The 15,655-nt window shown below is 30.9% G+C and overlaps 1 protein-coding gene and 1 long non-coding RNA gene across 2 annotated transcripts in view; one reads left to right on the forward strand and one right to left on the reverse strand.

Annotated features, from left to right (window-relative positions):
• Nucleotides 1–144: 144 nt before the first annotated feature.
• Nucleotides 145–15,655, forward strand: part of LOC143071133 (phosphatidylinositol 3-kinase catalytic subunit type 3-like) — a 64,048-nt gene continuing 48,537 nt past the window's right edge. Inside the window, exons 1-7 of the mRNA XM_076245263.1 lie at nucleotides 145–256; nucleotides 11,319–11,507; nucleotides 11,908–12,051; nucleotides 12,320–12,443; nucleotides 13,357–13,539; nucleotides 14,676–14,747; nucleotides 15,414–15,518. Coding sequence (XP_076101378.1) covers nucleotides 186–256; nucleotides 11,319–11,507; nucleotides 11,908–12,051; nucleotides 12,320–12,443; nucleotides 13,357–13,539; nucleotides 14,676–14,747; nucleotides 15,414–15,518 — 888 coding nt within the window. The 5' untranslated portion in view covers nucleotides 145–185. The remainder of the gene's footprint in view (nucleotides 257–11,318; nucleotides 11,508–11,907; nucleotides 12,052–12,319; nucleotides 12,444–13,356; nucleotides 13,540–14,675; nucleotides 14,748–15,413; nucleotides 15,519–15,655) is intronic.
• LOC143071126 (uncharacterized) lies at nucleotides 3,653–10,321 on the reverse strand. The gene is made up of 3 exons (XR_012976800.1): nucleotides 10,222–10,321; nucleotides 4,550–4,612; nucleotides 3,653–3,817 (listed from the first exon to the last, which is right to left on the reverse strand). It is a non-coding gene; the product is annotated as an uncharacterized LOC143071126 (long non-coding RNA).

A 15,655-nucleotide genomic window follows, 5' to 3' on the forward strand; every position in this document is an offset into this window, starting at 1 on the left:
TTGTGTGGGAAAATTGATAATTTTCATTCACTAAACTTTTTAACTTGTTTATCCTCTATACTTTTCATTCATTTGCCTTTTTAGCTTGATTATCCCTTTGATTACAAATGTAAGATTTTTTAGATGTCTGTGCCATCACCGCTTTAATCAGTAAATTACTTCCCCTGCATTTGACAGAAAGTGGGATGACAGAGCTAACAGACAGATTTAATTATGTTTACAGTTGTGATCTTGATGTCAACGTTCAAATCAAAATGTATAATATAACTCATACTTTATTTTAACAAAAAATCACACAATTATTAAGGAAATCTTATATTTCAAGGGTTTCTCTGAAGTGAAGGTTTGTTTGGGTTGTTTTGGTTAACATTCATTATACAGAATACATGGGGTGCAGGAACTACATTCAGTATTTTATATGACTGCAAAAAATTCTGCAGTCTTAACATGTTACTATGAGGCAGGCATAACCTATGAATGGGGACGAAGTCTGTATGTAATATGAGGCAGGCATAACCTGTGAAATGGGGACGAAGTCTGTATGTATTATTTTTTTTTTTTACCTCTAACATGTTAATAAAGGAAACGGAAATACCGTAACGTTCCCGATTTCGGTTCTGTGGTTAGGGATTTAGCTGTGACGTTGTTTAAGTTATGACGTCATAATGTAAACAAAAGAAACGCTTCCATCAGGTAACGTTTTTTTCAAATCAAACAATTATTAAAAATGAAATTGTATTGAGTTCCAATCTTATATTTTACTAGACTGATACATATAATTTTCTTTTCAAAGTCTCATGCAAACAAGACAGATTTCTGCGCAAATGCGAGGAAAACCGGAACAGGAACTAGATCTGAAAAAAAAAGTTAACGATTTTGAGTTCATTAGTAGAATGAAAAATTCGGGAAATTTTCCCGATTTTTTTTTTTTTTTTTTTTTTTTTATTGATTTTTCTACTGTAATTGGGGACTTCGTCCCCATGTTATTTTTTTAATTCAATCACGTTGATAAAAGAAACCGAAATACCGTACGTAACGTTCCCGATTTTGATTCTGTTGTTAGGGCGTTCTTTAAGTTATGACGTCATATTCGATGTAAACAAAAGAAACGCTTTCATCAGGTAATGTTTTTTCAAATCAAACAATTATTAAAATTGAATTTGTATTGAGATCCAATCATATATTTTACTAGACTGATAAATATAAATTTTTTCAAAGTCTCATGCAAACAAGACAGATATCTGCGTAAAAGAGGGGAAAACCGGAACAGGAAGTAGATCTGAAAAAAAAAGTTAACGATTTTGAGTTCATTAGTAGAATGAAAAATTCGGGAAATTTTCCCGATTTTTTTTTTTTTTTTTTTTATTGATTTTTCTACCGTAATTGGGGACTTCGTCCCCATATCATGTCGTCATCATCAGCGCCAGCGTCATCTGACATTTGGTTTCTGGACAATAACATAGTCATATATATAAGACATTTTGAAAGTAAAAAGAAATCTATGGAATTTAAACACAAGGTTTATAACCACAAAAGGAAGATTAGGATTGTTTTTGAGGTTATGGTCCAAACAGTTGAGAAATGAGGGGCCAAAAAAGGGCCCTTATAAGCATTTTTCTTAAGTATCCAGACTATACACCTTATTGCTATTTGTTCGCCATTACTGGACTTCACACAGGTTCCTATAAAATTTTGACGTCATAATACAAAATATGGGATGCCGCTATGGAATAGTGATTGTTGTATGATATCAATAGTTCAAGTGGGACAGATTCTAGGGTCAGCCTGGACAGATTTCCAAATAGCGATAAGTTGTATAACTTGTCATGCTTGTGGAACAGTGTATGGATCTCTCTGGAATTATACAAGTTTCCATATCACAAAGGGATGGTTAGGATTGTCTGTTGGGGGTTATGGCTCACACTGTTTAGAAATTAGGGAAGAATGTTATGATTTGCGGCCCCTGACTAAGGTAACGGGTCTGTGAGTAGCTCTGCAAAAAATAGACTTTTAGTATCAATTCTCGGTGAATATCGAATGCAGATTATTTAAAATCGTAAAGAATACAAGTAATGATAAACATTCACTTTTAAAATTGCATTTGCAATTTAAAACTACCAAGATATTTCAGTGAACATGACCAAATCAAACACGCAAGAAGAATCCAATATGGGGTCGTATGCCGAAGCATTTAAAAGAGGTCCTAAATCAGAAACAACTGACTCTCTGTCCTCTGTTAAACCAGTGTTTGTGGAAGAATCAGACGTCTTTAGTCATATCCCCAAAGAAGCCACTAGAGGCTTATTTTTAACCATATCTGAAATGTACAAGGCTGTAGGTGCAGTCGTGCCAGACAGATCAGTTATGGGCCTTCAGAGAATTAAAGGTCTGTGGAGGATATATCTCGACACATTAAAAGGAAAAGAATTTCTCCTTTCAGAAGGTCTTGAAATTCGAGGCAAATCTATCTCTATATACTCTATCAATCCTAGAGTTCGCATACAAGAAAATTCAACAGATGTGAAAATTCGCATTAAAGATGTACCACTCTCGGCTGACGATGGACAGATTTTGAGAGCCTTAGAGGGGTACAATTGTGTAATTTTGAAGCACTTAAGAGAAAGGTTACGTTACAATGATATGATAACAAACTGTAAAACTGGTGACAGAATAGTTTATTCATGTGAAGGTCCATTAATCTCTGCTATTCCAAAGTCTATTCCAATTGGGAAATATAGAGCAACGGTTATATACAGAGGTCAACAAAATGACAACATTAAATGCAACAAGTGCATGGAGCTCGGACACACAACCAAAAATTGTGAAAATGATTGGAAGTGTAGAATCTGTGGTGAATCAGGCCACAGGCAAAATGAATGCACCAGTGAAATGCCTTCTGAGCAAGAGCAAAAAGGTGCAACGAGCGCACATCATGAAAATCATTATGACCCTAGTGACGTGAACACACAACAACCAACAAACAACAATGAAAACATTGATGATATGCAACCAACTGAACATGAAGCTCATGCAGAAAATGATTCTGCCTCAGATACAAACACTCACGATGATTTTATAAGATCACAATCAACCTTCTCTGATGACCAGATCTCTAGTCCTATATGTGATCAACAAAATCAACCTCCGTCAGCAAGACCGAAAATAAAACCAGGTAGAAGGGAAACGAACAAACCCTCACATACATCCAGTGAGGCTACCAGCAGAAATTCCCGTGGTCAATCACAAATCACCAGTTTTATTAACGGTCCAAACCAGTCTACACGTAGAAACCAACATCAAGATACCCCGGTCAAAACTTCAAACAGAAGTGGTTTAGAGAAGTCTCCAGTGACGCCCACAGAGAAACTACATGATGGTGCCAGTAACAACAAAAGTAAAAAATCGAAAACAACAAAAACCTAGAGTTATCATTATATTGAACATTGAAATTAACACTTAATCTATTTCAATTTAGTTGATATATGTAATTTTTATCATATAAAAAAAAAATATAAAAAAATGTCACTGTATATAACACTTTTCACTTTCTCTTTTCTCATTATTGGTATATATTTAGAATGTAGTCCGCTGTATTCTAATTTTCTGATTTTGGCAAGTGATACCTACCACAGATTAAAAAGTAAAGAAACTGTAAAATACAAAATATTTAATTGGTATCAAACTACTTATTTTTTACAATCATTATTATCAAACACACTGTTAAATGTTTCCAGTAATGCTACATTGGAAAAAATCCAATTTTTATTAATCTGTTCATGTTTCTTCATTCAAATTCAGTCAGAGAGGTCTTCTTATCCTACAAATAAAAATAAATATTTTTTACCATGTATGTATATAAAAATTGTTCTTTTTTTTAAAATTGATTTGCATATGTATTTCAATATGAAACACATAAATAATTGCACTCGTATTTGTTTAACAAACATTGAGTGTGCTAAAATTAAGAGGCACATGTCAATGTCTGTTTTTGAAGTCACATGGATGACCCAAATAATGACCCATGGGGTAAACGTAAAAGAAAACAATAGATTGTATTTATTTACGAATGTAACTTGTTGTATGTTTTTAATAGAAACAAATTGTGTTAATACTTTACTTGTGAATACATGTAAAAACATTCAAATGAAATACGCTTTTCTTCCTTTTTGCAAAAGGATTGTAAAGACAAATACAGGTAAAAATTTTACCCTATTTATAAACATTATTTACAAAGATAACAATCATGACAATCATAACATTGTCAAAAGTAAAAATTGTATAAACTTTAAAATAAACAATTTAAGTTTCAAATGTAGAAGAAAAAACAGTAGCTTATGCTTATTCATAAGACAAATCGTAGATAAACGTCCTAGAACAGACAAAAGTGATAAAAATAAAACAACTGAAAAGATGTCTATTTATAGTCTCGTGCTCTGTGAAAGTCAACTTCAGAGTGACCCAATTGTATCACTAAACGGGAATTTACCTATGTTAATTTTTAAAATACACATAACACCGTAAGAGACTACAAATAAAATTAACTACTCACCAACCATGGTATTTAACAAACATCTTCATATCTGTACAGTTAATTGTAAAGGTCTGCAACAATCTGATAAAAGAAAAAGATTAATTGAATGGTCTAAATCCCAAAAATGTGACATTCTTCTAATGCAAGAAACACACTTTACAGATAATTTAATAAATAATTTAAATACTGAATTTGAAGGTAAACTTTTACTGAGTAATGGTTCTAGCAATTCAAGAGGTATTGCCATATGGCTGAATAAAAATTTAAACTTTAAAATAATTGATGACTTTAAAGATAATGAAGGAAGACTTTTACTTGTTAATATTGAAATAAATGATACTATAATAACAATAGTTAATATTTATGCACCAAACAATCCAAAAAGCAGAAATACTTTTTTCAAAACTGTCCATACATTAATAGAAGAAAAAAGTTTAGGTCAACTTATTCTAGGAGGAGATCATAATGAAATTTTATCACAAATTGATTCAAAAAGTAAAACTAAACAACAAAAAAATAGGAAAAAAGTTCACAATTTAAATAAACTTATAAAGTCATTAAAACTCAATGATGTGTGGAGAACAAAAAATCCAAATAAAGTTCAATTTACATGGAGCAGAAAAGATAGGTCAGAGTCAACAAGAATAGATTATTTTTTAATAACTCCAGAAGTATTCAAAAACTGTGTTTCATGTGACATTAGACCAATAGTATTACAATACACAGACCACAACTGTGTTTCTTTAAAAATAAATCTTAACAGAGGCCAAAAAGGAAAAGGATACTGGAAATTAAACAGCAGTGTACTTCAAAATGAAGACTTTACTGAAATAATTAGGAAATTAATTAAAAAATTTAAAAACAAAGCTAAAACAAGAACAGATCTTGACATGCTGTGGGACAATTTCAAAATAAAAGTTAGAGACCAGACAATAAGCTATTGCAAAACAAAAGCTAAGAATAAAAAAAACCTAATTAGCAAATTGGAAAAAAATTTAACAGAATTAAATGATATTATTGATACATGTAACAATAAAAACAATAATAATATATTAAAAGAAATAGATAGTATAGAAAATGAAATAGGAAAACTCTATAATGAAAAAATAAAAGGGAATCAAATAAGAGCAAGGGTAAAATGGGTTGAAGAAGGAGAACAAAATTCCGCATATTTTCTAGGGATGGAAAAATCAAGACAGAGTAGAAAAACAATAACCCAATTATATGATGATAAAGGTCAAATTACAAGAGATCAAGACAAAATATTACAATTAGAAGCAAATTATTATAAAAATTTATATTCTACAAAAAACCCTGAAATAGAAGCAACTAAAAAGTATTTAGATTCTCTCAAGGAATATAAAAAATTAAATGATTGTGAAAGTAATTCTTGCGAAGGGGAAATAACTGTTGATGAATGTACTGATGCAATTTTTAAAATGAAACTTAATAAAGCGCCTGGGCTTGACGGACTTAATGTGGAATTTTATAGAACATTCTGGGATGAACTTAAATCTTTTATAGTCTCCACTTTCAATTACTGCTACGAAAAAAGAGAACTATCTAACACTCAGAAAGTTGGCTTAATATCTCTAATTTATAAAAAGAATGACCCCTTTTCACTTGACAATTATAGACCTATTACTCTTTTAAACTATGATGCTAAATTACTTGCTTATGCCTTAGCACAAAGATTAAAACCCCTGCTACCAAAGATAATAAATACTGATCAAAAAGGATATGTCAAAAATAGATATATTGGTTTCAACATTAGACAAATACAAGATGTCATAGACTATTCTGAAACTTTCAAAATTGACTAGAACACACCCGCGAAATCGCGGGGAAATAGAGCGTATGTAAACTGTAAAAAAAAATAAACTGACTGGAGAATTTCAGGAGCGATATCAAAAGTCAAAGGTACTTAGGGACTGGGCACATTTTTTGCCCTCCCCCTATTTTCCAAATACCGATTTTTATACCTTCTGTTTTTCTGTACTCTATGAACATGCATATATACTTTAATTACTATACAGAGAATCTCAGGAGAGGTGTCAAAAGTCAAAGGTACTTAGGGACTGGGCCCATTTATTGCCCTCCCCCTATTTTCCAAATACCGATTTTTATACCTTCTGTTTTTCTGTACTCTATGAACATGCATATATACTTTAATTAAATTACTATACAGAGAATTTCAGGAAGGGTATCAAAGTCAAAGGTACTTACATATATATATACATATATATATATATATATATATATATATATATATATATATATATACATCAGTGAACGCCATGAATAATAAAAATGTTGTTGATTATATGGGGAATCACTGGAGCATGAGAGGAACGCCCCCCCCCCCCCCCCCCCCCCGTTTAGGTAAGTCAGTCCCCCCCTCCTAATGAAAAGTTCTGGATCCGCCACTGTAAACTAATTGATAGTAAATAGCCAATATTATTCATTTTCGTTTTCCTCCCAAAATAACCAAAAATGAAACACGTTAAGCAAGTATGATGAATGCTAACTCAAAATGATAGCAGATAGCAAATTTATATACTTTATTCATAGTCTTTGTATGTTCAAGGTACAGAAAGGGAATTTATAGTAAATTATAACAAATACAGTTATTCATAGTAAATGTATACATGTAAGTATGTACAGAAATATATCCGCAGTGACCGCCGTTGATTATAAACCATAGGCGGATCCCAGGGGGGGGTGGGGGGGGGGGTTAGCTGGAGGCCCTGCCCCCATTTCGTTGAAAAAAATTTGTTGATTATATATATGGGGAATCACTGAAGCATGAGAGGAACGCCCCCCCCCCCCTTTTAGGTCAGTCAGTGCCCCCTCCCTTATGAAAAGTTCTGGATCCACTGTAAACTAATTGATAGTAAATAGCAAATATTATTCATTTTCGTTTTCCTCCCAAAATAACCCAAACTGAAACACGTTAAGCAAGGATGATACATGCTAGAACTCAAAATGACAGCAGAAATAAAATTTATATACTTTATTCATAGTCTTTGTATGTTCAAAGTACAGAAAAAACACAAACCGGAAGTCTAATCTGACTTAAAGTTTTGTCCAATGACGGGAAAATATCCGGACGCATTCTTTTTCGTTTTTATCCCAGAATAACCCCAACTGAATGATCATAAGAATGGATGACAAATGCGACTATATATGTTACCTATAGGACACAGAGGCATGATGATTAATTTATTGTGGAAGGAGGAGAAGCGACACCCAAAATGAGGTCTTCTCGTTTAATAGTATAGATGGGGCAATTTTATTTCTGGATTTTACAAAAGCATTCGACTCATTAGAATGGGACTTCATGTTTGAGACTTTAAAAAAATTTGGATTTAAAGATAATTTTATTAGGTGGGTTCAGACAATGTACTCTGATATTAAAGGATGCATTATTAATAATGGATGGGTTTCCTCCCGCTTTAGGGCATCTCGCGGGATCCGACAAGGATGTCCGTTATCATCGTTACTATTTGTTCTAGCTGTAGAAGTTATGGCGATAAAGATAAGGGAAAATAAAAACTTAAAAGGCATAGAAATAAAATTAGATGGTAAGAGTAACACACTGAAAATCTGCCAATTAGCTGACGACACTACTCTATTTCTTCAATCAAAAAAAGATGTATCTCTAGCAATTAATCTAATAGAAACATTTGGTACTCTCTCCGGTTTGAAATTAAATAAAACAAAAACTGAAGGAATATGGCTTGGTCAATTAAAACACAGTCGGGAAAAATTTGAAAATATAAATTGGTGTACTGCACCAATCAAAAGCCTCGGAATTTACTTTGGTTACAATAAACAAGAATGTCAAAAACTTAACTTTGAAAAACAACTGTTAAAAAGTAAAAAAATAATATCTGATTGGAATAAAAGAAACCTTACTATCATAGGAAAAATAGTTGTCATCAAATCTTTAGTTTTACCAAACCTAACATATGTTGCATCAAACACTATTATTCCTAAGGAAATGTTGCAAGACTTTAAAACTTTAATATACAATTTTATTTGGAAAGGCAAAAGAGATAGAATAAAAAGATCAACACTTTCAAACGATTTTTTAGAAGGTGGACTTAAAATGACAGACATTGATGCTTATATAAAATCATTACATATCAACTGGATTCTTAAATTAAGTGAAAATAAAAATGACAACTGGACAATAATTCCCAAATTTTACTTCAACAAATTAGGAAAAAATCTTCTTGTATTTAAAATGAATTTAAAGAATATAAACGACATTGATAAAAGTAAGTTACAGTATTTACCGGAATTCTATAAACAACTACTTAAAGATTGGATAAGTGTAAAGGGAGGTAATACAAAATATCCTAAAAATTTTCTTGAAATTAGAAAACAAGTTTTGTGGGGAAATGATAATATCCGGTTTAATGGAAAATGTTTAAACTTTGATGATTGGATAAAAAGTGACATTATCAATATAAATGATGTAATTGATGAACAGGGCAATATCACTGAAACAACCATTTTAAAGAAACTAAAATACAAGCAAAATTGGATAAGGCAAATATATATGTTAAAAAAAGCAATACCAATTGATTGGAAAACAGATCTTTGCACTGAAGATTCATTCAAAACTAAAGTTAAATTTATAAACGACTTAAAAATTATGCACGGGACAATTACTCCCTTGATGAGTACAAAAGAACTCTATAAAATATTCACACTGGAAAATAGTTGTGATAAACCAAATGGTTTTCTTATGTGGGAAAAAATATTTGAGAAAAACTTGAATTCTAAATTGAAAAATACTTTTGCTTTCATTTTTCAATATCTAACTGATAATAGATTGAAAATATTTAGATGGAAACTTATTCACTACATACTGCCAAGTAATGAACTCTTAAAAAAGTGGAAAATAACTGAAGACAACTTATGTAAGCATTGTAAAAAAAAGGAAGACTATGAACATTTTTTTATCAATTGCTGTTATAATAATGATTTTCTAAAAATAATGATGACATTAATGAAATCCCTAGGTATTGAAAAAGATATTATAAACCTTGAAAATTTGGTAACAGGGTACAAAATTGAAGATTTAGCATACTTTGATATCAATTACATATTGACTATAATATCCTTCTCAATATACAAATCACATTTTGTGTCAGAAAAGAAGACAAAAAAAATAAACATTTTAAAAATTTTCCAGAAAGAAATTTCAGAAACTATTGAAATAAACAACTTTAATAACAAAAAAACTAATCAGATAATTCTAAAAACAAATAGATTCATTGCAAAGATTCAATTGAATCAGGACTAATCTTTTTGCGAAAAACAAAACATTGTGTACAAAACTGATTATTGTACACAAGCCAAATATGGTAATATTTATGATCAAGTTCAACCATGCATGTTCAATGTTTGTAAGCATGTTCAGCCATGCATGAGTCACCACATGTAAATTATACAGCATTTTTTTTTTTAAATTTTAAAATGTGTATTTACATTGATTAAAAAAAGTTATAGTATAAATGTATCCGTATTAATTAATTAATGTGGAAAAATAATGTATCATTTCGGATGTCGAGTGTTTCAACTTGTTACACTTAAATTACCTATTTGTGAATTACACACATACATTTCGACAAAAAAGATCAGTAGATAACTTAAGAAAACTTAAATAGTAAACTCACCATATATAATCGTTAAATCCAGTGGATAATATTTATATAATTTAGACACACATCCAAACTATCCGATAACGCACATGCGAAAAACAACACATACTGTGCCCAATACTAATGGAAACACGGATCATACCGATAACGGAGTTGATTCCGGAAAAATAAAAACTATGAAAAAGAGAAACAAAATGTAATGTATGTGTATAATCACATTAATTTATAGAATATATTTTGTGAAAAATTTTATGTTATGAATACTAATATTATGAATAAATAATACCTTGCCAAATAGTGCTTCCCTTAACTATTTGGTAAGCTAACATGAGGGATACTAAGTTAAAGCTGTAAACTTAGTAATTTGTTACAGCAAAATTGCAATAAAGATATTGTTACGTTGAAAAAAAAAAAAAAAAAAGAAATTAGGGAAAAACAAGGGGGAAAAAAGGGTTTCGTGGGTAATAGACAATTACTTCAGACAATTTAAATTTTAAAAGCAGTGTAAGGGAGGTAATCCAAACACATGATTATGTTTTGATTACCTCTCTTTCACTGCTTTTAAATGATGTATAAAGAAATGTTGTATTTGTCTTGGGATTATTAGCTGTCAATTTGATTCAACTTTTTGAAATTGCTAATTAAGAAATATTAATTTTAGCCATGATTATGTATGTCATTTTCTATTTCAAGACTTCTATGATGTAAAAGTATTTAAATGGGTTATTATGGTTGTAAACTCCATTGGAAATTGAATTGAGATTATGACAATTTCTTACATGTCTTGAGGGAAAGAATTTTTTTTGGGGAAAAAAAGGGGGCAGGTAAAAAAAATAATTGTGGGAGGGTAAAAAAAAAATTGGGCTTGGGGGCACAATTTTTTCTTTTATTTCAGATTTCAGAAATTCCTTCGAATATTTATTGGGGGTCGGTCAATTTGCAACAGCATAGTGAATTGCATAAAAGCAAATTGACATCCTCTGAACATTGGACCACACTCAACCAAACTTGTTTTCTTGATATTAGATTGCCACTTAAATTGTCAGTTATTTGTTGGTTCCTAGCGTTAAATTTAAAGATGGTAAAGTTATTAGTTCTATAACTATTTGTAGTGGTACATTGGAAGGAGAGAGACAAAGACCAAGTTACCAAGAACTTCTGAATGATCCAATGTTAAAGTTCTCTGGTGCGTATCAGGAGGGACATTCTGACCTCTATGTGACCTGTAGAATCTACTCAGATGGGCGACCTTTATCACTGGCAGTTAGCACATCATACAAAGCTTTTAGCACCAGATGGAAGTAAGCTCTATATATGTAATTACTGACCAATATTCATGATATTTTTGTTACGATTATATATAGAAATACAAAGTTTCATGATCAATTTGCATATATGGAAAAAGTTCATATCACTATAGAAATACAGTTTCAAATATCATGTTGATCAATGTTATACAAGTCTTTTCTCTTATTGATGTTAAATTTGTTTGATAGAATAATTAATGAAGTGAAGTTTATTTAAATAATTATTTTGATTAACACTGTAAAAAAGATAAGAAAATTATTTCACAAGTATTATAGTATAAGTATAATAATAAGGATGTGTGATATGATTCGTGATTGGTACCTTTTTTTTTCTGCATTACTATACATAATTCTTTGTTAGAAGATTCATTTTAAACTTATACATTTATTTTAGTTGGAACGAATGGATCACACTGCCATTGAAGTTTAGTGACTTACCACGGAATGCTATGATGGCTATGACAATATGGGACATCTATGGTACCAACAAAGCTATACCAGTAGGGGGAACAGCCATCAGTCTATTTGGAAAAAGAGGGTAGGATTACAATGTTTACATTAATTACATAAATGTTATATTTCAGCTAGAGTCTCCTTATAAAATTTTGTATAAATTTCTGAATTTATTCTCCAAAGCTTTATGAAGATGGCTGATATATATCTAACATCTAATTTTCACAGGTATGTAGCTAGAATAACCAGGATACAGATCAACGTTTTGATAGTTAGTAGAAAGAAAAAAGAATTTGATTAAAAAAGAAAATATCTGTTATGTCTGTAGTGATTATTTTTCCTATTTTTTCCAGAACTTTTAGAAAGGGTATGATAGATTTAAAAGTTTGGCCAAATGTAGAAGCTGATCCACAGAACCATTCTACCACACCTGGTAAAACTAAGGATACTAATGATCAAATGAGTCGCCTGGCAAAGGTAAATAACTTAACTATCCATGTTTAACCTTGTTATGGTAATATGTTCAGATGTGTTGTCCAGCTAATGAGTTGTCTAGGTAAGGTAACTATAAACTGTTTTATAAAACTATTAGGACTGTAATGATCAGATGATAGAAATATAAAGTATGATTTATCTCTCACTTAGATCAAGTATGTTTTCGTATTCTTTTTCAGTCTTAAACTGATAAAACTTCAAAAAATGCACTTGGAAATTATAAGACATGCAAAGAAATGATTTAATTCATTGTTTTGTTTATCTGCAAGATTATATTTATCTTCTCTTGGTGGTTGAAAGATATAAGAAGATGTGGTATGAGTGCCAATGAGACAACTATCCATCCAAGTCACAATTTGTAAACAGTAAACTATCATATAGGTCACACTTCTTCAACATAGAGCCTTGGCTCACACCAAACAGCAAGCTATAAATGGCCCAAAAGTGACTAGTGTAAAACCATATGCATTTAAACATGACGGTTTAATCTATACAAAAACCAAGAAATACTTTTGAGCCACATCATCAAAAAACAACCACTGAACAGGTCCTGACAATCCAGAGTCCACTAGTAATTCTAGTACATGTACAAGTTGTATATCTTTTCTAGTGAAATCAGAGATTATAACTATTAAGACTATATATATTACTAAACATAAATGATTGAAGCCAGATTTCTTTTTAATATTATAAAGCAGTTGTAGGAGGACCATCCTAAAATTTATTTGATCATGTTAAGTAAGGAAATGTAGATTTTTTTTCAATATATTTTTTTTCTTTTTTTTCCAATTAATTTATATTGGGTCTACAGTGGTTTAATGTCTTTGAATTGCATTGAATGTCACAGATGACAAGTCCTGACACATAGCCTAATGGTTATTTACTTCTTTTAAAGTTAAGTAAGAAGCACAGAGATGGACACATGGTGAAAGTTGATTGGTTAGACCGACTGACATTTCGTGAAATAGAACTGATCAACGAGAAGCAGAAACGTGACTCTAACTTTATGTATCTGATGATAGAGTTCCCATATGTCCATTACAATGATTTGCAGTATACTGTTATTTATTTTGAGAAGGTGAGGTCATTACATTTGTCTGTTTTCTCCCTATTATTCATGGATATGCTAATACAATTGATTATATTAATTGGAAAATATATTCTGTTCATGCTATTTGTTTGTAGGTATTTCCACCTTTTCCAAATGATACTTGCACCTTTTCTATTATTTGTAAAACAAGTATATAAACAAATAAGTATGACTTTTACAGCTTAATTTTATGTCTCCGATGAGGGCATTTAGTTTTATCCATGTCCGTTCATACATTCGTCCCAAAGTTGGTTTCCGTTCTCTACCTTGGTTGGTCTCAACCAAATGTTGGTGGCGTCGCTATAACCATTCTAGAGTTATGCAACCTAACAAATGGAAAAGTTGCTTTACTACTAAACCTATACACAAAGCTTATTACCACAAAATATGGATAAAGTGTGAATTTTCTACTGTCACTTTAAATGTTCAAGAGTTATGTCCCTTTACAAATGGAAAATTTGCTGAATTAATTGTTTCCGTTCTTTAACTAGGGTTTGCCTCAACCAAATGTCACCAAACTCATACACAGGGCTTATTACCACAAAATACAGATTAAATTTGTATTTTGGTGCTGTCACTCTAATTGTTTGAGTTATGTCCCTTTACAAATGGAACTTCTCTAATTTAATTTTGCCTCAACCAAATTTTATGAAACTTATACACAATACTTCATACCTCAAAACTCAGATCAAGTACAACGTTGGGTAGCGTCACTGTTACAGCTCTTCAGTTATGTACCTTTATATTTGTATATGATTTGAAAGTGGGGGCATCATTGTGTCCCATGGACACATTCCCCATTTATTTTTTTGTATGTTTCTTAACATATATATAATAAAAAGAAGGAACATATCAGCTAAAGATTGATTCACTATCATTTTGTTGGCTTGCTGTCAAACATTTACCCTCAATAAATTTCTTTAGTCAGACTAGTTTTAATCTATTAAAAGAACTTATTTTGAGAACTTCACTATACTCCATGTTTTTTATATTAATTTCAAGCTAATTAATAGAAAATATAAGTTAATTAGTAGCTGTATATTACTAAATATCTTTTTGTGTGTCAAATATTGCAGTTTTTGTACTCTGATAAGTCAAGTTTCTTTTTCCTAAATATTTTACAGGGTGGCGATGAACCTTACCAGTATCGTACTCAGGCAGAAATAGTTTGTGTTCCTGACCCAGAAATTTTGACGGTAAGGATTGGAATAATATGCATATTTTTTTTTTAACAAAAGTAGCAACAAATGTTTCAGTTTTCATATTTCTCTCTTTCAAATACCTGTTTTTGTTATACATAAAGTTCCTCTTGATTCAATAATTTTTACCTTTTGATGATTATAGCAAATTAATCATAATTAAATTGATTTTGGTATAATTCCTTTAATTCATTCTAAATACCTGTAACAAAACCAAATATTTAAATGGCCCTTGTACTGTATATGCATGTTTTTCTGTATTGAGTTGGTTGTAATGGTTGCAGGAAATCTTGTATAAAACTTGCATGTTTTCCTTTATAAAAACATCTCAATCAAAATATATGAGAAATTGAGTCCGCTGCTTTTCTACAGGTAACATAGATAGACTAAAGACCTAAACATTTTTGTGGCGCTTTGCTTGGTATTAGCCTCATACTTTTATTGAAAGTCCCCCCTATTTAAAAAACATTTGAAAGCACAGTCTCACAATGACCTTGTTACTATACCCCAAATTTGTAGATATGTGAATCTATTTAGTATTTTTCTCCTAAAAGAGAGCCTATTACAGTAGATAACTGAAGACAATTTTTCCTTTTTATACAGTTAGATTAACATGATCTGCAACATACAGATTAATTGAATTATATACTATTTTAATCAAAGGAAAACTTAGTGGAAAGCAAGCATCACAAACTAGCTAGAAGTCTTCATAGTGGTCCAACAGATAGGGACATGAAACCTGACGCTAAAACTAGGGACCAGTTAAATGTAAGTTTTAATTGTATTATACTTAACGATAAGGGCATAAAGCCAGATGCTAAAATCACTTTATGTACACTTTTTTATAGAGAGAATTTGAAGTTGTTTTCTTTAAACATTTAGTTGTTTTAATTAAAACCACAAAC

The sequence above is a fragment of the Mytilus galloprovincialis genome, chromosome 4, assembly GCF_965363235.1.
Source record: "Mytilus galloprovincialis chromosome 4, xbMytGall1.hap1.1, whole genome shotgun sequence".
Taxonomy (NCBI): domain Eukaryota; kingdom Metazoa; phylum Mollusca; class Bivalvia; order Mytilida; family Mytilidae; genus Mytilus; species Mytilus galloprovincialis.